The 26043-nt window shown below is 38.1% G+C and overlaps 1 protein-coding gene across 1 annotated transcript; it reads left to right on the top strand.

The window, feature by feature from the left end:
• Positions 1-949: 949 nt before the first annotated feature.
• LOC146461827 (adenosine receptor A3-like) lies at positions 950-7065 on the top strand. Its single transcript, XM_085086382.1, has 2 exons — positions 950-1052; positions 4048-7065. The coding sequence occupies exon 2, from the start codon at positions 4052-4054 to the stop codon at positions 4961-4963; it is 912 nt and encodes a 303-aa protein (XP_084942508.1). The 5' UTR covers positions 950-1052; positions 4048-4051; the 3' UTR covers positions 4964-7065.
• The last annotated feature ends 18978 nt before the right edge of the window (positions 7066-26043 follow it).

The following is a 26043-nucleotide window of genomic DNA, read 5'->3' as shown; positions in this document are numbered from 1 at the left end:
ATACTAAAGCATATATGCTAAAGCATATTTCAAATATTAATTTGAACAGCAGGTTCCAGATAGATCGAAAGGTGGCAACTTTTAGCACAAATTACCGCAAAAAAGAAACAGTAATTATCCAAAACTTACCTTTCAATAAAAATGAAAGAAATAATTTTTGAGATAAATCATACGGTTGTGATCAACATGTACCAGTTATAACCCACAAACATGATCAATGAGACCTGATCTTGCTAATTTTAGAAAAGGCATTCATTTTCAGGCCAAATCTAAATGCCAGCCTTGAACAGCTGCAATGGAAGTTTTAAGGATGTTTCGACCATCGATGGGCTGTTTTTTTCAGGCAGGATAATATCAGGGCGTATTCATTATATGAGCAAAATGTGATAATATGAAAAAATAATACTAATAACCGAAGATAACAATGAAATAAAAACTATATATAGAATGAACAAACTAAAGAGAAACTTTGCTGACTTCATTCTTTACATTTTGAAGTAGGCGGCTGTTGTTGACTTGATTTGTTTTCGCTCAACCAAATATTCTTTGCAAGAATTTTTAGACGTTAAGAAGATTCTGGAGGCAAGTGTGCTGTTTCTGAGGGAGAAATATGCCTGCAAGTTGACAAAAATGAAATTAGCTTATGGGTGGAACGCGCTGATCTGACATGACTGTTTGCTTAACGGCTGTCAAACTTTAAATGTTTGGCGGCAAAACACGTCCTGTTTGGCACCACATTAGAACATTTTTTGTTTTGTTTTGTGTCCATGCAACCGACGGTAAGTATACCGCGCAAGAAATGAACTTAATTCTGCTTTACCGCTAAATTGAACAAATTATCGTGTAACTTATTGGCAATTTTCTTACGCAGAAAGTTTAAAAGTCTACTCAGGCAACTGTTATTTCTGCATGTGGGTAACATCATTCAGCTGAGCACGTATCCTTTTCAATTGTCCTTTTTTCAGTTTGTTTTCCGAGGTACATTTTGAAAGCGCTTGTTCACCGCAGGATATCCGAACAAGAATCATCACTGCTCAGCAACCTTTACTCAGGTAAGCTATTAAAGCTAAAGAAACCGAAAAACTCGATAGAGAACATCAAGTCAGCTGTCTTTTTGTGATGTTACGAGCTGCGAGCGAAAGGTGCCGTTTAAATTCGGTGGTGGTAGTAGATTAATACCTGGCTACACACGAACTAGTTTTGCTCACAAGTTAGAATGCGACAGGGGTTTCTATTCTCTTTTGTAGTTCAAAATTTTGTTGCTCTATGACAGACAAAACAGGTATGATTTTGTAGTTTGACCCGGTCTTTACCACCAACCGAAGACCCCATTAATTTCGTGTCTTTCGGTGTGTGAAAAAGTGTTTTAGCGAAGGTCTTCGGTGTTTTAGTTTGACCCAGTCTTTTCTACAAAGCAAAGACCCAGGCCCTATTAATTTCGTGTCTTTCGGCGTATGACAAAGCGCTGTTTTAGTGAAGGTCTTCCTTTTGTGGTTTGACCCGGCCCTTTCCACAAAGCGAAGACCCTGTTTTTCGTGCCTCTAAAATCATTTCTACAAAAGTTGCTTAATGGTAGCCCATGGACTTTAAACATGTTTTGAACGTACTCTTCTCTTAGCACTGACAAGTGGTTTCAATTTTAAGGTACGATTATAGTAACCACGAACAAATTTTTATGTTAAGTTCCGATTCACCTTGAAAAGCAATAATTTGATTGTTGAATCGCTCGCGGAGCTGGCAGGATGTTGGCCAAAGCTAGATTTTTTCCAAAATCCGTTTTTATTTTTGTCACCTCGCGACTCCGTTGCTCGAAATTCTCTCTTTCGGTGCAATAAGAAGTCGACTTCTAGCAAGTTTAAGCGATGGCTAGTTGTCGCGGCTTACTCCGCCCAAGGCGGAAATATTGTACAAGCGCGCAGACAATACCGCCAGCTAAAAAGGATAAATGTTATTCACTGGTCGACTTTATCATCCAACTTATTTTCGTTCATGTTATATCCTTAGTAGATATGAAAACAATCAGTTTTCTAGCACCGATGTAGCATGTAAATGTAAATGTAAATGTAAATGTTTGCGGTGTTTGAAGGGAAGCTTATGGTTGTTATATCGCGTTTTGAAACTATGCTCCGTCATTCCTATATAAATCTTCTTATCGCCGGATGTGGCCATCGAGGGGGCAGAGGTCTTTCTTCCTGCAGTTGCATTTTTCAGGCTCATTGTTGTTGTTCCAAATACACTGTTCTCTCCAAATACATCTGGGACTACAAGGATAATGGCACAACCAAACGAAGGTCTTCGTTCTTTTGATTTGACCCGGTCTTTTCTACAAAACGAAGACCCTATAAATTTCGTATCTTTCCGCGGCGTTTGACAAAGTGTTTTGCGAAGGAATTCGTTGTTTCAATTTGACCCGGTCTTTTCTACAAAATAAAGACCCAATAAATTTCGTATCTTTCGGCGTATGACAAAGTGTTTTAGCGAACGTCTTCGTTGTTTTAGTTTGATCCGTCTTTTCTACAAAACGAAGGCACTTTAAATTTGGTATCTTTCGGCGTATGACAAAGTGTTTAAGCGAAGGACTTCGTTGTTTTAGTTTGACCCGGTGTTTTCCACCAAACGAAGACCCTATTAATTTCGTATCTTTCGCCTTATGACAAAGTGTTTTATCGAAGGTCTTCGTTGTTTTAATTTGACCCAGTCTTTTCTCCAAAACGAAGAGCCTATAAATTTGGTATCTTTCGGTGTATGACAAAGTGTTTTATCGAAGGTCTTCGTTGTTTTAATTTGACCCAGTCTTTTCTCCAAAACGAAGAGCCTATAAATTTGGTATCTTTCGGCGTATGACAAAGTGTTTTTGCGAACGTCTTCGTTGTTTTAATTTGACCCGGTCTTTTCTACAAAATGAAGACCCTATAAATTTGGTATCCTTCGGCGTATGACAAACTGTTTTAGCGAACACCTTCGTTGTTTCAGTTTGACCTGGCCTTTTCCACCAAAAGAAGACCCTATTAATTTGGTATCTTTCGGCGTATGACAAAGTGTTTTAGCGAACGTCTTCGTTGTTTTAATTTGACCCAGTCTTTTCTACAAAACGAAAAGCCTATAAATTTGGTATCTTTCGGCGTATGACAAAGTGTTTTTGCGAACGTCTTCGTTGTTTTAGTTTGACCCGGTGTTTTCCACCAAACGAAGACCCTATAAATTTCATATCTCCAGTTCGGCGTATGACGAAGTGTTTCAGCGAAGGTCTTCGTTGTTTTAGTTTGATCAGCCCTTTTTTACAAAATGCAGACCCTATTAATTGCGTATCTTTAGGCGTATCACGAAGAGTTGTTTTAGTGAAGGTCGTCGTTTTGTAGTTTGACCTGGCCCTTCCACAAAACAAAGACTCTGTTGTTCGTGCCTCTAATATCATTTATATAAAGGTTGTTTATCGTAGCCCATAGATTTTAAACATATTTTGAACGTACTCTTCTCTTAGCACTGACAAATGGTTTAAATTTTACAGTGAAATTATAGTAGCCAAAACGAATAATGTTTTGTGTTTTTTATGTTAAGTTTTACGACGCCTTGAAATGCAATAATTTGATTGTTGAATAACCCGCGGAGCTGGCAGGATTTTGGCCGAAGCTAGATTTTTTCCAAAATCTGTTTTCATTTTTGTCGCCTCGCGACTCCGTTGCTCGTAATGCCCTCTTTCGGTGCATTAAGAAGTCGACTTCTAGCAAGTCTAAGCGAAGGCTAGTTGTCGTGGCTTACGCCGCTCGAGGCGGTTTCGCAGCAAAAAAAACTGTACAAGCGCGCGCGCAGACAATACTGCCAGCTCGAAATGATCAGTAAATGTTATTGACTGGTCGACTTTATCATCCAACCTATTATCGTTCATGCTATATCCTTAGTAGATATGAAAACAATCAGTTTTCTAATAACAACAAAACAACAACAACAACAAAACAATTACAAGACCAGAAATCGAAGCATGAAGCTTTTTTTAGTTTTTCCACATAAAAGATATATAACTGAATATCGAATTAATTTTTTTTTCAGAGGGATGGAGAATGCTTCTAGTCAACAAAACGGAACACAAAATGAAACAAGTTACCTGGAGATCTCTTCATCTGAGTGCATTGCCTGGCTAACAGTATTCATGACCGAGTCTGTTGCTATAGTAACGCTTAACATCCTTACAATTATTGTTTTTATAAAAAACCGCAGTCTTCGTAAGCGCAGCATGTACCTGGTGATCAACCTGGCAGTGGCAGATATGTTTGCTGGAGGATGTTCAGAAATCACATATTTTGTGAAATTAGGACTGTCATGCTCCTTCTGGAATACACTAAGACTACCTTCTGTTGTTTTCTATTACTCAATGTACTTGTTTCCTGCAGCTTCTCTGATAAACCTCATTGCGATCTCGTTAGAAAGAACGCACGCGACGTTTCGTCCTTTTAGACATCGTATTATTAAAAAGTGGGTGTTTGGATTTATTATTACAATCATTTGGGTTACAACTGGACTGTCAAGGATTGCTCTTTATTATTTACGTTCCTACCAAGCTATTTATTCCAATCATGTAATTGGTTCATTGATGGGTTTTTGTATATTTATTTTTTGTGTTTCTTACGCGTCAATTGCTGTCAAGTTTTCACGTGGAGCTCATCCTCAGAACCATGGTGCAGCCAGCAGAGAAAGAAAACTAACCAAAGCATTGTTCATTATGACTGTGGTATCTTTACTGCTGTGGCTTCCAGTTACGATATTTCATCTACTGCCGGTTTATTCTTTTCTTCCTTGGTGGGTGGATTTTCGTCTCTTTTTTGCTTCTAGCGTTTTGTTTTTTGCAAACTCCCTTGTCAATCCTATTTTATATGCAATCAAAATGCCAGACTTTAAAAGAGCTCTCGTTTCACTTTTTCGACGTCAGCAAAGACAAGTTGAAGTTATTCCCCTTGGTCCCTTGTGATTATCAAGGGTATTTGTTGCACATAATTTTTGTTATTTGGTAACTCGCTTGAAGTTGCTTTAAACTATAATGAAAAAGAGGGCACTAGAAAAAGAACTTGTAAAGTAAACAAAAAAGGGAACAAAAAAAAGGTCTGTTGCGTTTGGCAGTGTGGTTCGTCGTTTTTGTAAGTTACATTCGTATTGAAATTGCTCCATACTGAATGAGATCTTGACAAATATAAATTTTTAATTTCCCGGTTTCATTGGTGGGGTTGTCTAAAAGTGGATGGAGAAGTTTAATGGTCGTTCGATGTTACAATTTAGTTACATTTTTGCAGAGTTCAAAATGCTATTTTAGAAAACCAGCGCGAAGGTCTTTACGAAGTCTTTGAAAACCTTCGCGCTATGAAAGGCGTACAGTTATAAGTGTTTTTCTAAGTATTACACAATGTTCGTATGTCAATAGCCGCGTTTCTGAGTTATGGAGTTGATAGAAAATTTGCCAACAGTCAATTAGGTGGTTACTAGTTGACCTGGTCTTTTTGGTAAGTAAGTATTGCTTCAATTTTTTTTATTAAAGTTGTGGGTATAGCTAACATGCACGATCATTTTATTAGAGCATCGTTGGCTTCAGTGAAGTAGAGTACAGCCAGAATGAGGTTTTAATGTTTGTTTGTTCCTCCCATCAAATTGATTTAGAAATCAATTTGTGTTCTGTATCGATTCTCGGTTTCAGTCTTAAAGATCGAGATGCATTTGGCGGAAATTGAAATGATTCAGAAATTGTACGCTCAACTCGTGTCTTGGAATAGTTTTTCACACATCAAATGGTTGTCAAGCTCAGTTGTGTGAACAACTTAGAATGATCATGTTTTACTTGGGTATGTTATCCACATCTTATACCAACCAGCTTCTTTCGATCAAAGATTCATACGTGAAGAGAGAAGTCGATGATCTTTTCCCAATAAATTAATGACAGGACAGAGGGTCACAATGCACTCCCGTAATTTATCCGATGTTAGTGCGAAGCGCCAAATAATTATTTGCTGTTAGTAATATACCAACTACGTGGAAAGTGTTTGTTTTTTCGCGTACTGATTGGCTATTCAAACTCAAGATAGTATTCGTCATTCACCTCGTGGCAGTGTCCTGGATTTTGTGCACACGATTTTCTAATTTATTAGTCATTGACTGGCAGTAGCTATACTCTGCCGGTCTGGGATATAATTATAAAACCATTGCATTATCGGGGAATAATTGTTAAATAGACCGGTACAGTTTTCATTTGAGCGTCGAAAAACAAACCCAATTGTAAGTAATTACTCTAACCAATCACAAAAGACGCAAACAGTGGAATGAACCGGGGCCACGCGCGGTAAAACGTGCAAACAAACCGTGAACGAAGCGCAGTGAAGCAAAACTAATCGTGACTTGTCCACACTGTTCTTCCCGCGCTTGGCACCGGATACATATCCTTGCTGGGAATTCTGATTGGTCCTTAGAGCAAATTACTAAGCGTTTACTTGAACAACAATTAATTGAACACTGATCTAAGATCATTTTGCCTTAGCTGAACTTGACACTGATGTTATGTAGACGCCGAAACTTTGCTTGCTCATTTTGTCTCAATTGGTTGTTTATGTTGTGAATAGTATTTAAATATTTTCGCTGATTCGGGCTGTAAGGTAAAAACTTCAATACACATTGAATGATCATAATAATCGTTATCTGATTTCTAGTTGATAGGAATGTAAATCTCTATACAGCTATTTGATGGCATTATCTATACTTTGTGTATATATGGTAATTAACACTGGTGTACTTTTTGATATTCGATACATAATCAATGCCATTATTTGCATCTTTGGTAGATTTATAGTCGTTAGTTTAGATTGAACTTAAATTGCGATACGTATTTGATCAGTTATGATCGATGTATCTTTGATTCGTGTCTATTTAAAAAAGGCTAGTCTATGTACAAAGGAGCTTCAAGAAATAAAACTTAAACTTATTTCTGGCTAGCCTTATGTTGGTACAATTCCACTCAGCTCTATCTCAACTTTTGGCAAAGCTTAACTATTTCATCCAAAGATGTTTGCAAATTAAGCTTGACCTGGCTAATAATTTGGCACATTTTTTTTAATTAGTGCATTTTCTCTGAGTTCAGCTAGAACAATCATAGTCCTCATTTAGTTCATAAACCTGACATAAACATTAAAGTCTGAGAAATTGAGAATAAAGGATGGGAGTTTCTGACGTGGGAGGGTCGAGAAAAAGTTAGAAGACAGGAGCCCATTATACTCGGAGCGTATATCCTGGGTACCAGAGGTTTTTTCTCGCGCGCGGCGAGAACATTTTTTCGGCCGAAGGCTGAACCACAAAGACTTGACCGAAACCGGGCACCGCGCGTGAAAAGTGTCTGGCACTTAGGGGTACGCAGCGTACAGCTCCTATACTAAGCCTTTCCCTGGGCGTTTTTACAGATCGGTCTATTTTTAACTACGTATGGGAATACTATTACCCGGGAAAATTAAAATTCGGATTCACATGAGAATTATGCAAAGCTTAAGACTGGTTAGAAAAGCTCCTGTGGGAGACTGAAATTTGTTTGTTTTTTAGTAAACTTCGACCATCAATAGTCTGCTTTCCTTTGATGACAGGATAATATCAGCGGGTATTCATTTTAAATTATGGGGAAAACATAATAATATGAAAAAATAATAATTAAGGGAAACAGCAACAAAATAAAAGCTAACCGATAAAGAAACTATAAGAGAATCTTTGCTGACGTCATTGTTTACATTTTGTCTCATTTGCATATGTCAAAGATTCAGCTCCGAACAAATGGACACTATAAACTAAAAAAACATATCACTCTTAGTAGTCAGTGTAAATATTGAGCGTGACATATTGAATATTTCAGAGAAATTTGCTTTCATAATACTACATTCTATGCGTATTTTCGTACTTACATCGTTCGTTTATCAATACACTGTTTAACCTACAACGGATACGCACAAATTACTAAGAAAATGCTAATATTGCCAAGCTTTTTCAATTTATGAAGAACATTTATCTTTCAGTAGCAAGTTTTGTCCTTTACGCTAATGCATGCTAATGTATGGCAATGAGGCGAAATATTTAAACAGAGAGCCGCTATACCAGAGTGGTTATCGAACGAGAGAATATCAGGTGACATAAGGTATGAGGTTGTTTATCAATGCATTGCGATACAATCTCTTTTTTTTTTCCAACAGGATAGAGAATACGTTTGGTGATGCACTTCAAGTATCTTTTATATGTTAGTAAGAGAACCTGTTGTTTATCTGACTTTTCAGATTTCTGAAAACTCATGTTAACGTTTCGTACGAGGGATTGAGTCTAATTAAAGACTTTAGTTTTTATGCCAATATGAATGATAGTTCCTTTATGAAAGCAATAAATATGCCACGCAAGAAATGAACTTAATTCTACTTTACCGCTAATTACCTGTGTAGGACGGTACACCCCTTGGCTATTACATGTCTCCAGCCGAGGTTAATTATCCTTTACTATATTAGAGTTCAGAAGATGGCGTGTAGATACTAAACGTTAATGTTTATTTCGCTCAAGGTACGCTGTGCTCGGGTACCTTGATGTACCTGCGATTACCCCATGGCCACCTCACAGAGTCTCGAGTCTTAAAGCTGATTGTCTACTAACCGAATCTGCGTCGCTTTGCTAACGCATATTCAAATATTGATTTGAACAGCTGGTTCCAGGTAGATATCAACTATTCCAAGCAGCTTTTTTTATCATTTTAATCACCAAAAAGCTAAGGAAGCTGATATTTAAACGAACTCAAGTACTTTCAGGCTTGGTTATTTGTCCTTCAAAGACCCCCAGCAAAGATTTTAAGGAACCTCTATTCTCTGTCGAGAAAAGAATTTACACTAAAGAGGAAATTCATTCCATAATCTGCCTGACTTTCTTGACCAAACGGAAGTCCTCCTACGTGTCACGTGACATTCCTTGGTTGATGACGTCACATAACTTGTTTTTGAAAATGGGGAACATTTATACTCCAAAATTTTGAAAACGTTTACCATTAAAATGTTTAGTATAACTGTGCTAACCTAATTCCGCCTTTTAAGGTGGTACTCGTTAATTATCTTTTAAGATATTTGGACATTTATCATGTCACGTGACCCATTTTCCTCAATTGACCGTTACTCCTAAGATGTGGACATCATTAAAAGGCGGGATGATAAAGCCCTTAGAAGGGCTCATCAAGTAAGCAACAATCAAGATTGATATAATGTAGCTTTTTGTTCCCCATTTTTGTCTAAAGATTTTAACCGTTATAAGTCGTTTTCAGGTCACGTGACTAGAATCTGATACAGCAAATTTTGGAAAATTAATAAGGACACCGATAATAAACTGTTTGCCAAGTTTCACAGATATCAGACAAATGCTTCCCCTCCAAATAAAAATGTAGATAACAATTAGGCTGGTCAAGCCTTAATACACTTGAGAAGATCCCAAAATGAAAACTTTCAGCACAAATCGTCGCAAAAAGAAACAGCAATTATCCAAAACTTACTTTTCAATAACAAATGAAAGGAATAATTTTTTGTGATAAATCATACGGTTGTGATCGACATGTACCAGTTATAACCCACCAACATGACAAATGAGATCTGATCTTGCAAAATTAAGAAAAGGCATAAAATTCAGGCCAAATCTTAAATGTCAGCCTTGGAAGAGCTGCAACGGAATGTTTAAGGAAGCTTCGTCTATCGATCGTCTTTTTTATTTGACGACAAGATAATATAATATCAGTGGGTATCCATTATATGGGGAAAATGTGATGATATGAAAAAATAATAATAAAGGGAAATAACAATGACATAAAAACTATCCGATGAGAAAACTATAGGAGAATCTTTGCTGGCGTCATTGTTTGCATTTTCAGGCTAATAAACCGAAACATTTAAACAAAAAGATCCGCTAGAGTGGTCATCACACTAGAGGATATCTCGTGACATACGGTATGAGGTTGTTTTATCAGTGAATAGCGACATAATTTTTTTTGTTAGAGGATACGGTTGTTGATGCACCTCAAGTTTCTTTCACATGTTAGTTAGAATCTGTTGTTGATCTGAGTTTTCAGATCACTAAAAGCTGATATTTACTTTTCGTAAGAGTGATTCAGTGTAATTGGAGATCTTAGTTTTTATGTCAATGTGGATGACAGTTTTTGCTTTATGAAACCAATACCGTCGGTCCCATCTTCGCGTGTACACGGAAGGAAAAAACATGTTCTAATTAGATGCAAACATGACTGCTTTCACGCAAAACATTCGAAGTTTGGAGTTCAGCGTTGTAGACTTGATTTGTTTTCGCACAAGAAAAATATTCTTTGCAAGAATTCTTAGAATCCTTTCTGGAGGCAAGTGCGCTGTTTCTGAGCGAGAAATATGCCTTCAATTTGAGAAAATTGAAACAAGCTTATAGGTGGAACGCACTGATGTGCTTTAAATGTTTGGCGGCAAAACACGTCATGTCTGGCACCCTATTGGAACATTTTTTGTCTTGTATCCACGTTTAGACTGGCAACCGAAGGTGAATATAACGTGCAAGAAATTAAGGTTACCGGATACCTTCGAGAGCCGTTTTTTTGCCAAAAAAATTTAAGGCCAAATTAAACATTAATAGTCTCGCTTTATTTTCCAAACAAAAAAATGGATTTTAAAACTTGAGACGCGCGCGAGTTATCGAACAAGAACGTTTTTTCAAATAAAATTCAATCACCTACCAGAGTGCCATAATCCAATTAAAATGTGTAAGTGTCAGGACTTCCCGTGACGTTTTTCGTCGTAAAACTTCCGGGGTCGTTTAATTCATGTCGCTTCTCTTCCTTTGTTTACGTTTGCAACTTGTGATTTATTCACCCCAAGTTTCGCTTGTGTTCGTTTTACGTTTCGTGTATGGACTGAAAAACAAGAAAGAAATAGGTCCGTGGTTGAAATTTAAGCAGATAACTGGCCCTAAGAAAAAGAATAAGAATAATTTTGGATGAAGGGTGGCGAAAAACTCTTGCCGAAACCGCATAAGCGCATAGCGCAAAAGCCCAGGTACAATATGGACGTATCGAGTTCTTCGGGACCCTTTCCCTCGCCGCATATTGCGCTCGACGCTGGCCTTCAGGTTGCGGGTGAAAAAATCTCCGTCATACCTGCAAAGTAGAACTGAAGTCAGATATTGAACTACAAGCTTGCGACGGCAAATTCTAGGCATGGATAATGGTATATATAAATAGTACTTCTATGTACCCCAGTGACCGCATTTCTTTCTGCAGCTGTTCTTTCGGATCGATAGAGCTCACCGTCGAGGCCACTGCAGTTTTCCTGTTCTTCGAAGAATTTTTTTCTGCCAGGCATTTTGCAACGAAATCCGAGAAATTCTGACTGGTAATAGAGCTGCGGTCACGCACTCAACTATTTTCCGGCGAGATGCTAACCGACGCCAGTAATCTCAGGGGACTCAGCAGTAGGTCTCCTGCCATTCTATTGGCTGTCGTCATTGGCGGCATCCCCAGTGTTGAAATGTGGCGCAGCAAGGGCGTGAAATGTTTGTAAACCTTAAGAAGCGGAAAAAAACCTACTTTGTTTTTACGCCAGTGTGCTTTCTTTAAAGTAATTTATACGGTACGAAGATTTGACGGATTGCCTTGAAATTTGGCCCGAAGATTTCCAAGGCATCGAACAAAAAAGCCATGTGAGGGATTTCCGTTTTGTAAAATTTATCTCCCGCAATGGCCTTTGTCGTAAAACGTATCGGTAAGTTTTTGATCATCAAAATTGACAGAAAGATTGCGAAGCAATCAAAAGGAATATCAAAAAAACCTCACACGGTTTTGAAGATTAATGCCTTGTGATTGATATGATGCAGTAGTTTTGATTCTATGGTCGAATTCCATACCCCATAAATTCGCTCAAGTAGACGTCAGTCGTTTTGGACTTTTTGGACGCACTCTCGTTACGGTTACATAAAATCAAAGCGAAATAATTTTTACCGGATAGTACATTTCATTAGCTTTGTACTGATATATAGTTTATGGTTGTTGCATGTAAGACAGCGCGCAAATATTTTTTTCGCCAAGGACACCCGCGAAGGTATCTGGCAACCCTAACTTAATTCTGCTTTACGGCTTTTTTGAACAAATTATCGTGCAAGTTATTTGCAATTTGCTAACGCAGAAAGTTTCAAAATCTACTCAGGCAACTGTTATGCCTATATAATGGTAACATCATTAAAAACACGTATCCTTCTCAATTGTCCTTTACTCGGTTCGTTTTCCGAGTTAGATTTTGAAAGCGCTTGTTCTTCGCCGGATAGCCGAACAAGAACCACCACTGCTCAGCGTCTTTCACTCAGGTAAGCTATTTAAGTTAAGGGAATCGAAAACCTCGATAAAGAACACCAAGTCAGCTGTCGTTTTGTGATGTTACGAGCTGCGGGCGAAAGGTGCCGTTGAATTCAGTGGTAGTAGTAGATTTACCTGGTCAACACGAGCTAGTTTTGCTCACTTACAAGTTCGAATGCAAAAGGCGTTTTTTTATTCTCTTTTGTAGTTCAAATTTGGTTGTTCTATAACAGGCAAAACAGTTGTAATTTTGTTGTATGACTCGGCCGTTTTCACAAAACGAAGGTCCTAGTAATTTTATGTCTTCCGGGGTATGACGAGCGTTTCAGCGAAGGTCTTCGTTTTGTAGTTTGACCCGGCCCTTTCCCCTGTTGTTCGTGCCTCTAAAATCATTTCTATACTAGAAATACGTGACTCGCAAAACCTCGCGAAGCTAGGGGTAGGTGGACAGTTGATTTGGAGTGAAGGAATGGGAAAGAGCAGCTAGAAAATATCAATTGCCTCCTTCTTTATGATAGAGATGGAGAGGATAGTGTGCCTCCTAGAGAGTGCCCTTTGAAAAACCCCACCCTTGTGCAATTGGTTTGACCACACCCACTCTGTGTGATGTCATCCCCACAGACTATGGGAGTGATACACTGTATTTAACAGCACGTTAGGGATGCAGCATTAGAAATGTGAAGGGGGGGGGGGGGGGGGACGGGGTGGTGGTGTCGCTAAGCAGGTAAAAATCGTGAAAAACCAAAATTTAAGAAAAAGGAATCCTGCATTGCAAAGGAAGTAGGAAAAAGGATTTCAAGGTTGGTAAAAAATCTTGCATCCTGCTGGTTGTGAAAAAACTGACATACCTATCCAGAAAGTCCTCCCCCTCATCCCCCTTCACACATCCCTGACCAGAAAATTATATAAATTGCATTGATCTCCTTAGTCTTCATGGATTTGAGAAGTCAGTAGTCACTCAATAGAGTGTAAGCATTTAACAGAAGGCAAAGTAATAGATATCATGGACATGGTTAAGTGCTACCATGCGCAACAGTCTCCCTTTCCCACTAATCCTTTCACTTCTGGGAGTGAGCCGCATTATTTTAAATTCTCCTTGTAATTTCAATACAATGTCAAGCACACAGGTAATAAGAATTGAGGAAATAAAAACAATAAGGGGATAGTTCTTTTTGCTATGACACCAAAATTGAAAAGGGTTAGTAAAAGTGTACAATATTTTGCAAATGATATCTAACAAGGAGCTCTCAGAAGATGGTACATGTAACTGTACCACCTCCCCCCCTTCCCCCTGTTTCGTCCATGCTAATCATTAATTGAAACTCAGAAAGTACAGCATTTGTTATAGTTGCAACTGCTTTATTTGCATAAACAAAATATGTACTGATAACATGTGATTGCGGTTGCTTTGAAGAAGAACATTTCAGTCGGCAGTATGGGAAGTGATTGTAATTAAAGGGTGCCTGGAAAAAAGAGCTAAGTGAGTTCTTATAAATTGCTAAATTCTACTTCCAAATTTCCTTGTATTCGCTTGTGAAACAAATGGAGAATTTGACCTTACATCAAAAGTCACTTAGGGCCTTATTTCGCACACCCCTTCAATTATTACAGTGATGTAATTTTCTCTTTGTTATGAGTGCTCAGTGAATAGTTGCGAGGAAAGACTGGGGGAAATTGAATGGATAAGAAATGACTATATTTTCGTCAACAAATTCCATTTCCTTGAGTCTCATCTGCTGACCATTTAGTAATGAAGGTGTTTTTACTGTAGCCTGGATACATAATTTTGATATTGAGCAAAAAGTACTAAATGACAAAAGTTATGTTTTGACTTTGAACTGCAATTTTGTTGTCACTTACCTTGCAGAAGAGGTTAAAATGTATATATTTGTGTTTATGCTACATCTATACTGGCAACACTAACTGAACTAAAATGTAGGAAATAAATTTTATGTTGAAATGAAATTTTCGAAAGTGTACTTTTCTTGTAATCACTTACCTTAAGAAGGAAAAAATATCTTCATTGTAGCATTTAAAGACTGGCTATATGAGATTTTCCTGGTTTGTCCAAAGCGTTTGTAATCGCAAATGTCGCTCCTCTTCAGTCTCATTATAAATTAGTCGTTCTGTCTGGTTTGTCCGAAACGTTTGTAATCGTAAATCTCGTTCTTGTTCGGTTTCATTAATCAGTCGTTGTGTCCGGTTTGTCCGAAGCGTTTGTAATCGTAAATCTCGTTCCTGTTCGGTTTTATTAATCAGTCGTTGTGACTGGTTTGTCCGAAGCGTTTGTCATCGTAAATCTCGTTCCTGTTCGGTTTCATTAATCAGTCGTTATGTCTGGTTTGTCCGAAGCGTTTGTAATCGCAAATCTCGCTCCTGGTTAATTCAAATTCGATGTCATCGAAGCTCACGTTCAACGGGGGGTTTCGTTATTCAAGCGAGCACGAGTTAAATCTAACCTAAATTGCCTATCTTCTCAAGTTTCTAATGAACGCCTACCTTGGTTGTACTCCCCGTGATATTCCAATCTCTGGTTCCTTTGCTCCTCTGTTTATTCCTGACGGCGCTGTCTTTGCTCGATGTAGTCTTTGCTCTGTAGTTTCCTGATGTCTCCTTCCAATCCTAGCAGTATGCAGGATGTTTGTCCCATGAACCTAGTTTAATGGCCTTAGCTCCCACGAGTCTCCTGTAGCTCAGCAGTAGAACGTCCGAACAAGTTATCGGAAGGTCTTAGGTCAAAAACAAAAAAAAAATACTATTACATGACCAGAAATCGAAGCATGAAGTTTCTTTATTTTGTCCACACAAAAAGGAAAGAGATACTAAATTTAAGGTCCAGTTCGAGCATTAACTATTTTAAAAAAGTCTTTAAAACGCTTCGGTCATTAACTGCCATTGTTTCTTATACTATTGTTGTACAGTTTTTCGCTCATTCTGTTACGTGACCTTAAGCACCATACTGTTGATTGTTTGTTAAGAAACTGTTTTCTTGTGGAACAGTTTCCTTGTAGAACCGATGAAAGTCGAATGATCGAAACGTTTTTAAAGATTTTTTTAAACATTTTTATAGAAAATAGTCCGTCTGGACTGGACTTTTATTGACTTCCCAAAACTTGGATTGTGGATCTCTTTGGGATCCCTTTGGTATGACCTTCTTCGTTGGTCCAAGAAGCAACTTCATAACCATTATAAATACTAAACTTAAGGTAACCGTATACCTTTAGAGGTGTCTCGCGTCTATTATGTCTATTAGCGATGTAGCGCGTCCGGTTTAACCTTTACTTTACGTAGATACCTAAGCCCCTACATCAAATTAAAGCTCATAGAGCTGGCTATCAAACTATACCAAGAATTTTGAAATAAAATGAATTGTCGAATTTTTAGCGCTGTTTTATCGAATCAATTTTTTCACTTGAAAGGGACAATTTAAAGATCTAGCTAAAACTCAAAGGGAATTTGTTCGTTTGCCTTCAAATTTGGACAGTAGCTAGCTTAACATAAAAAATAACGAAAATGTGTCTGCGAATTTTTTTTTTCGAAATATTTTTTCTCCAAAGGCGATTTTTGTACGATCACTCGACATTTTTTTAATTATATTTCGAAAATGTTCTGTAGCTTTTCACTGAAATTGAATATGGAAAAACGGAGACACGTTTTTTTTTTAGCGATTTGGGTCCGGAAACTGAGGAGCAAATTAAATTACCGAAAAACAAATTTCGCGTCGTCTTGTAGCTTTTAAAAGATGATTCGGACGCTCGCATATAGAGGTCGTGAAAAATTCGACAATTAATTTTATTTGAAAATTCGTGGTATTCTTTGATAGCCAGCTCTATAAGCTTTTATTTGATATAGGGGTCTAGGTATCTACAGTTTAAACCGGACGCGCTACATCTCTTAGACGTCAGACACCTCTAAAGGTATACGGTAACCTTAAGATACATTTCTCGTTGCCGGAGGGAAGTATTGTTTCAGAATTATTTCCAGCACTGGCGAGTCGGGATTTTATAATTTTTGTTTTTTGGTATGCTTGTATGTACTGAAAAACTCTCGTTAGGAAACTTTTCATCAAAAGAGGGCAAAATTACTGAATGCTGATTTGCTGTAACAGAGGGCATTTTTTCTCAATTTTCCTTTCACCAAGGGCATTTTTTCTCACTTTTTCTTTCACTGAGGGCAAAATTACTTTATATTCCTGATTGGTCGAGCGGCGACAATACTCGCTCCTCATTAGCTAAGCACGTCAGTTCCACATTTTATTGGTTTCTTCTTTTTGTGTCCAAAAACAACGAGTTCTTAGAGGGTCTTTGTAGTTCGACTCTTTAAGCCTAATTGTTTGTACCAAAAAAATACATTGAAATCAAGCGCTGCCGCTAGAAAGGAAATTCCTAAAGGTGTCGTGTCTCTTACAAGAAACAGCAATAGTTTATTTTTGCCAAAGCTAAAATCTTGCATCGGATTGGTATTTGTTTAGCTGAGAAACTGAAATCAGTCATGACGACCAAGTGCTTTCATCTTGCTACTTCTTCTCACAACGAATAATAATCGAGCATAACAGCGTCAGTAAAAGTTACTGACAACGGCTGTAAAGGACATTTTTCCCTCTGTGTTAAAAGCGGAATTTAAATGGACTCCAAATGATATTTTCTGTTGTGATTATTATTTTTAGTTTTTAAGATGATCGAGGCAAACCGGTTTGTGAACAGTCAACGCGCGCTACCGGCACTTTCACTGTCTTGTAAATTTTGCTTATCAAGAAGGACGAACGTTATAAACCTCAGAGAAAATGGATACACTAACCAAAAAACAGACTTCAAATATATCCTTGAGTAATAAATAAAAAAAGAAAAACTGTGATAATTCATAGAAATCAATACAGAAGTAAACTAAACAACGATCTTTTGAAAAATTCACAAAAACAAGCGAATGAATGTTTTTAGTAAGCTTTCTTTTGATGAAAATCAAATCTCACTTTTAAATTTTATATTCGCTTTTAACGTTCTTTGAAAAGACTTTCAGTTAATCTTTGCTGTTATATCCTACTGTTTTAAGTGTTTTTGTTTGTTCTTAGTCAGGATTGTCAGAAATAAGTGCTAAAATTAGAAATATATGCGAAAAAAAAACTTGCTAGTAGTCATGCCAATGATACAATGTTGGGAGACGTATCTTTGACTGACTATTTTAACTCAGAATCACATATTTTTAAATGAAGCAAAATGGGATGAGATTAGAAAATAAAACTCCAAGGGAAATAACCAACATGGACCGAAAAATGAGCTCAAAAGACTGCACTGACGTTAAACAAGTTGCACTGTCAACGCTACAAGAAAAAAGATATCTTGCAAAACAGCAAAGTTTTGTCAACAAAATCACATGAATGTACTCGCCTCTTTGGAGAATAACAAGTCCTTTTATTCGATTGGTAATTTTTTCGTTCGTTTACAACGTTAAGTTTCACTTCAAGGGAAAAAATCCAACGTTTCATCGCGCCGGATAAGAGTCAATTAATTTTTCTTCAAGATTCGGCCGCTGTTTATGAAGTGCCGCCGCTTAAAGCTGCTAAAAGAGTCGATTTGTTTCTCCCGTCGGGAGTCGCATTGCTCTTTCTCCCGCTGTTTGACGTCAAAATCGGACGACGTCAGAAAATAAAACTCCAAGGGAAATAATTAACATGGACCGAAAAAATGAGCTCAAAAGACTGCTCTGGAGTTAGCAGTAAGCTTATATTTAGCTTAAGTTTAAGTTACACGGCATGTCAAAACTGAAAGGAAACAATATCTTGCAAAACAGCAAACTAGCATAGTTTTGTCAACAAAATTGCATGAATATACTCGCCTCTTCTGAGAATAACCAGTCCTTTTATTCCATTGCTGATTTCTCTGTTCGTTTTATAACGTTAAGTGAGCGAAACGTTTCACTTCAAGAGGAAACATCCAACGTTCCGTCGCGCCGGATCGGAGTAAAATGATTTCACTTCAGGATTCTGATGATGTGCCAGTCGATTTGCTGTTGGTCACATAAATTGACTTTGTATCTTGTCGCAGTTGACCATGCATTTTCCCGCCGAAAAACAACCCGGGTTGCAGCTCATACACTCATCTATGTAAGCCAATGTGAAATGAGACACTCAAACCCTGTGCTGCAACACTGGTTTATTTCTTCGCCCTTTCCTGTTCTTTCTCTCTTTGTTCGTCACTCATGTTTCGCCTGTTTGCCAGCGCTCTCAGTCACTCTCTCTTATGTCCAACTTCACTTCTTCGTAGCCTGTTTTCTCGATCTCTTTCTATCTCCCTTTCTTTGCTTTCCATGTTTGTAGACTTGTTATTCATAAATTGACTTTCTATTTTGTCGTGCACGTAGTATTCATTTTTTTTTTTCTCAAACTCAGTTGGCGATGCAATTTCCCACCAAACAAACGCGGCTGTCAGCGCAGTTGGACATGCATGCATTTTTCCGCCGAAAAAAACCTGGTTTGCAGCACAGGGTTTGAGTGTCTCATTTCACTATGGCTTACATAGAGGGGCGAAAGGACGTACGGACGTACGTACACCGGACGAAAAGTGACGTCACAACCAAAACCAAAATTTTTCGCATTCATGAGTTTACCAAAATCTCTTATCAATGGGGCTCTGCGCGTGTGCCTTCGGCGCTTGCGGAGCTCCGCTATCATTCAGATACAAGGATACAAGGGAAACGTTGTTTAAGATAAAACACATACGTTTGACACAGAACTGCCAAAAAAAAAAAGCTTGGGAGTGGGAACCTTTCTGATAAATTGCCATAAACAGAAAAACATATTACTATATCTAGATATATTATTAATATATCTGATAACAAACCAATGCAAGTAATTTTGAGATAAATTTACGGTTGTCACCAACTAAAAACATACAAACCCACACACTTAACTGAGCTTAAATATGGCAAGTTCAGCTCGTGCCAAAATGTAAACTTCCTTGAAACATCTGAAGCGGAAGACACCACGAGACGCTCGGCAACCACTTTTCTGTCTTTTCGTAAACAGCAGGATAACTTTGGCATGGTTTTTGTTTTATGCTCAAAATTGCAAATGAATACCATTAAACAACAAGAAGCTGTTATCAGCTTATATTTGATTGCGTGGTGCGTAAGCCTACGATCTTTTAGCAGTGATAACTTCCAGCATCGCTATCCCCAAAGTTGATAGATATAGAGATATACACTCAGGAAAAAAATTCAGGCTTCAGAGGTGATTCATCGTTTTATTGCTACAGCTCTGTTTCGTATGGTCAGGAGCTGACCACACTCATCAGGCAACTTCAACGAATGACCGGTCTTTATTCAAAAGCTGGCTTTATAAGGTAATAAAAAACCGGCGATTTAAGACAAGCAGCTGCTAGGCGATAAAATACAATTTCAGGTGCCGTGATAGAATTCACGTGCCATGATACAAACGGTTACATCACGTTATACAAGAGGTTTTTGGTACATATCTATCTTATTATAGGTAATTAACAATGCACGTTGACAATGCAAATTTTGTAAAATCGCGTTAATAAAGTGCATTGTTAATTTCCTATAATAACGTATTTATATAAGGGCATGGATTTGATAAAATCCAGATTAAAATAAACTTTTTGTGAAGACATAGGTTACATTTGCTGTTAGCGTTATTATGGGGTTTGCACTTTTTGACCACTTTCTATTTAATGCAAAATGTTTTGTTTGCCTCCTTCAGGGTCTATATATGTTCAGAAAGTTCCGTTGCATTTCGTTTGTTGGCGTTTCGGAAGAATGTGTTGTGTTTTCGGTATCGTTCTTTAAAGTTTGATGCCAGTCACACGTACGATTCTGTTGTTGTTACCGTCGTCACCGTCGTTTGCTAGACCGCGTTCGCTTGGAGGCATTTACTATCAAGTGGGCAGTTCTGCTTTCTTCCTGCAGTTGCAGCTTGGGTCATGATTTTGGTTTGGGGTCGTTGCTACATTTGAGAGTATCTGTTTGTTATGTGATGCGATGATGGTTTTCATGTTTGGTATGCATGAGTAGCTGAGTTTTAGTGTGTGTCTGTTGAAGATCTTGTTTAATGGTTGGTTCTTGGGGAAGCATTTGTCGACGATGGATAAAAAATTCTGTACAATTGACAATTTTTAAATCTCCTATATTTAGCATACACTGACATGAACACTCTAATATCAACTTATCAATATAAGCTCAAATTCTTTTACTCAGACGTATCAACGATATAAAACATGATTTAGCAAAGAAAGCCAGAAAGCATAGCGATTGCGTCACCGATTACATCTGTATGAAGTCAAATTGGAAAATTAAGTCTAATTGTGGTCACCCAAATCAAAGCTATTCAGCGGTACTTCTTTTGGGGCTATCTTGATGTTTATTATGCGCAGTTTGAACTTGTAAGTCTCAGGATAAAAAGCTAAGGCATGGACATTAAAATATAAGCTAAAGAGCAGCAGTTTTCTCAAACGTGGATTTCGGCATTTCTTAAAGATGACCTTTGAAAGTGAAAACGGGTAAATGGATTCTATTCACCTAAACATCGAGCATCTCTCCTGCCCTATTATTCCAAGCGTTCACTCAGTCAGAAACTGTCTCTCTTTTCCCCTCTTCCTCAGCGTACACTTGCGATCGATCGTTCGATTCGACATGACCATTCTTCTGCTTTGAAACATTCGTGTTGCTTGCCGTGAGACCTGCATTCAAATCTTTGGAATTCTTTGAATTTTCTGAGCGTTCTGCAGCATCTTGCGAAGGTCCCGAAGAAAGCTGCAAAACCTCACTATACTTTTCTGATTCGATTTTGCATTTGCGTTTTGCATGCCCTCCATCTACGTCATCTTCCGCGGAGTTAAATTCATTCGCGTGCTGCTCGTGCGACAAACCTTCTAAAGGTTCATGATTTCTTGCACAACTGTCACCCTCGCCAATTTGTTAATCAGACGAAACCGAATGCACCATGTTCAAGCTACCTCCCCTTCTCTTATGCAATATCCATGGGCTTTAATTCTTAAGTTTTGGCTTTCTTCGCCACTCGACATGCTATCATTGCCATCACCTTTTTGTTCTAATGACTCCAGAACCCTCTCTGCGCTAAGGGAAACCGTTCACGAACGCTTCACAACTGACGCCAAATGTTTTGATTCGAAAGAATAGTGACTCGCAGAATACATCGGGGAAAGGGAGGGAGAGCTAAGGAAGCGAAAATAAAAAAAAAAAGATGAGGGAGCTCGGGTACCCCCTCCCCTTCCATGATTACTTAACTCAGCGCCTCACGGCCCGAGTACAAAGAACGCGAAGAATTTGATAACACAACCGAAAACTTAACTCGTGCCGCCCGAGTACAAAAAACGAGACCGAGAACTTAAGGTTACCTTATACCTTCAGAGGTGTCTCGCGTCCAAGCGATGTAGCGGCGATATATATAGCGCGTCCGGTTTAAAGTGTAGATACCTAAACCCATATATCAAATTAAAGCTTAAAGAGCTGGCTATCAAACAATACCAAGAATTTTGAAATAAAATGAATTGCCGAATTTTTTAGCACTGTTTACTCAAATCAATTTTTTTACTTGGAGGAGACACTTTAAAGAGCTAAAACTCACAGGGAAATTGTTCGTTTGCCCTTAAATTTGGACAGTAGCTGGTTTAATATATAAACAACAAAAACGCGTCTGCGAATTTTTTCTTACGAAATATTTTTCTCCGAGAGCGATTTTTGTACGATCACTCCGGTTTTTTTTTTTTTTGATGCTATAACGAAAATCGTCTGTAACTTTTCACTGCGATTTTTATTTTTTTTTTAGCGCTTTGGGTCCGGAAACTGAGGAGCAAATTAAATTATCAAAAAATAAAATTCACTTTGATTGTAGCTTTCAAAAGGTGATTCGGACGCTCACATTTAGAGGTCGTGAAAGATTCAACAATTCATTTTATTTCAAAACTCTTGGTATGGTTTGATAGCCAGTTCTATAAGCTTTAATGTGATATAAGGGTTCAGGTATCTACAGTTTAAACCAGACGCGCTACATCGCTTAGACGCGAGACACCTCTAAAGGCATAGGGTAACCTTAACTCGTGGCCCGAAGTCTTATCTCTCGGCCTGGGACGAGCGATGGTTATGACGTCATGTCAGGGACCACGCGATATCCATTTTGTCTCTTTTTCGGTTTATTTCTTTGCGATTTACTCCACATAGTCCGTTTCAGAATGTGCATCGCTTAGACGCGAGACACCTCTAAAGGCATAGGGTAACCTTAACTCGTGGCCCGAAGTCTTATCTCTCGGCCTGGGACGAGCGATGGTTATGACGTCACGTCAGGAACCACGCGATATCCATTTTGTCTCTTTTTCGGTTTATTTCTTTGCGATTAACTCCACATAGTCCGTTTCAGAATGTGTTCGTCTTCTTCTTTACGGTTATCAGAAGAGTCCAAGGAGCCGGAGGAGTCAGAAGAGTCTGAGGAGATTGAGGAGTATTTAGAAGATTTGGATGACTTCGAAATTACTTGCATCTCCGAAATCGAAATAGACGCTTTTCGACATGAAGCTTCAGCAAACTCAAACCCATTCGATAACAGCGACCTCGAAGAAGACCTGTTTTAATAGGGATGAGCCGCGTGTCGACCAGGAATGGACAGCCAGATACGAAACATTTTATACTGCGCATTAGCAATACTTCGTTTTCTAAACACTTCAAGGGTTACGCTTTCGAAAGAGACCAAAATGAGGCCATTTGGACACGAATTTACAGAGATATGAATTTTTGAGTGTGATAGTTCTGTTTGTTGTGAAAAAAATTTTGCTTTCGCGAGGTGCAGACACAAACAGCGCGCTTGGCGATTTCTTTTACAATTTCCACTCTACTTGGCTAACACTGTTTGATCTGTATACTAGAACATTTCAGTTAATTGCTGGATGCCTTAATTTTACTGTGCGAAACGAATTGAAGTCAAAATAATTTTTCGAAGTTATGAACTATTAAACTTAAGCTCTTTTCGAAAATTCACGCGAAGCGATATTTCCTCTGATGTTTTGGCGCCTAAAAAACGTTTTTTTTTAATACTGCACATCAGAAATACATCCTTTTCTAACTACTACAATTTTTAAGCTTTCGAAAGAGACCAAAATGAAACCATTTGGACACAAATTCGCAGATATGAGTTTTCGGGTGTGATAGTTCTGTTTGTTATGAATTAATTTTGCGTTCGCGAGGGACGGACACAAACAGCGCGCTCTGCGATTTCTTTTGCAATTTCGATTCGACTTCGCTAAGACTGTTTGATCTGTATACTAGAACAGCTAAGTTATTTACTGAGTGATTTCTTTTTACTCGGCGAAAGGAATTGAAGTCAAAATAATACCTAAGACCGAGCGAAAAAGAGCAAAAAAGTGGCACGTGATGAAAAAATCAAAACTCTGCATATTCCGTCTAGAGATACTCCATACTAGTTTTAAAAACCTGGTGGGAATTTTTCCTGAAATATATATTTTTTAAAGCGGAAATAATAGAAAAAACAGAGACGGTCCCTCGTGGTTTGAAAAACACCCGAAATAAAAATGGTTCACACCTTCTCGTAAACTTCCTTTTTGTTTAATTCGCATCAAAGAAAACCCAGTTTTCTTCTTGAAAATTTGCTTTCGAAGTGTTTATTAAGTATCTGAGTCCAAAAATACTTCAGTGGATGAATTTTCCTGGTCATGAGGAGCCACAAAAAATCTCAAAAAATCGCTTCCTCCAAATTCTGAATTTGGCGCACTTTTTTTATAGAAAATTTTGCGATCCGGTAAAACACTAAAAACCCTTCAAATTTAGAATTATGGATTGAGGAAGTATCGCTCTAAAACCAGGTTTAAATAATGGCTTCGGGCTTTTTACCAGCAGCGAGCATTAGCGCTCTCAAAATCACGAAAATCGCAATATCAACGTGAAAACAAACTGCACATGACTGCAACCAAACTAAGAGAAACTATTGGAATTTCATGTAGTTTACCTCGGTATTCGGCTTTAAACCAGCAGTAAAAGGTCATGTTTCGCTAACTGCAATAAGGCATTGTCTAAATAAGATATTTGGTTGTGTTTGTATCCTTTCATTTTTGTGTTTGTATCTTGATGTGTGAAGTCAACAAGATAACTTACCATCGCTTATTGCGATGGAGCGACAATCAACTCAAATGAGTTACCATCGGACCACTTATTTTCGTTTAAAATCGAGATGAGTTTGCTTTTCTTTGAATTTCGAAACGATTTTTTTTGTTTCGAGATGTCGTTTCGAGATCCGTTCCCAGGATTTACTTGAAGCGAAAGCGCTCGTGGATTAATTCGACTCTGTTTAATGCATAAGTCACACAATAAAATGTCACGCTTTTTAAATTTACGTGACGTTAGGTTTGACTATGTTGCGCGAACATGCGTCCCGACATGCTGATAACGAAAACCAAATTAAAAACAATGAAATCTTTACCAAAGTGTGGACGGGACCGATGATTTATAGCTGAATGTTTTTATCTTATATACACACCAAAAGAAGCCACAAAGCAAGCCTTGCTAAAGTATGATACTCTGCATTTTAATGAGATGAAACCTAGGGGAACACTTCTCTTGTTAGAACCACTAAGTATTAACGCCTTGGTTTTCGCCTTCGTGCAAAAGTCACTATGGTCTCATCCCTGACTGTTCTCTTGAGGATGAGACAAAACAATGTTATCAGTCAGAAAAAAATCACTCCTCACTGCTGACATGCGCATCCTTGACAAAGAGAATGCAGTTTGTCGATGTATGGCTTTTTCCATAGAAATGTTACAGCTGAGAGGTCAATGCCAAAGGAAATACAAATTTCCTGATGGTCATCGATCATTGATCTTGAACTGGATCATTTGTCACAGGAATACATTGTAATAAATTAAATAATGGTTTGTTTCACGATGTAGTCACTTAAGTTGTAGATCGCGACGTTTCGACTGCTTACTGCTTGTTTTTATCAGGCAATGAGGTCGACTGATCATACTTCGGTATTTATGTCACGAAGGTCTGATCCTGCAAGTGTCGCATACAGAGTCTGCCTTACTTCTGGTTTGTTATCAAATAGGACTTCTGAACTAGAACCGAGTCCTTCGTAACGAACTTGACTTGAGTATCCATACCATATCTTGTATGTTGCTCTCTTACTGACGATGCTGACCACTGGTAACACAACTGGACGAATTTCTGGCACAACTACATACATCCCTCCAAATTTTTCTTAAAATCCTTTTCCTAGTGCCAAAAGTTTCCAATTCATGAATTTTTCAGAAGCGATGTTTTATGAAAATTATTTGACATCGGATTTCCAAGTTCAAAACACGACTGGACGCTTTCTGGCACACTTACATCTCTCTAATTTTGTTCTTAAAATCCTTTTCCTAGTGCCAAAAGTTTCTAATTCAAGAATTTTTCAGAAGCGATGTTTTCAGAAAATTATTTGACATTGGATTTCCATACAAACACTGTTATTTCAAGCCTGTTTGCCTACCCGTCAAAAGTGTAAGTAACTGGATGTAGAAGTTAAGAGTGGGGACCTTTCTGACAAATGGCCAGCTGCAGGAAAGCCTGCTAATGTGAACCTATTTATCACAAAAAAAATATGACAAAACAATGTAATTTTGAGGCAAATTTACGGTTGTGATGGACATCTCTTAGTTAGATCCCACACACTTGAC

Source organism: Pavona decussata, unplaced genomic scaffold (genome assembly GCF_977016875.1).
Source record: "Pavona decussata unplaced genomic scaffold, jaPavDecu1.1 SCAFFOLD_194, whole genome shotgun sequence".
Lineage (NCBI taxonomy): Eukaryota > Metazoa > Cnidaria > Anthozoa > Scleractinia > Agariciidae > Pavona > Pavona decussata.
Note: the sequence above shows the minus strand (reverse complement) of the source record. Positions and strands in the feature narration are given on the sequence as shown.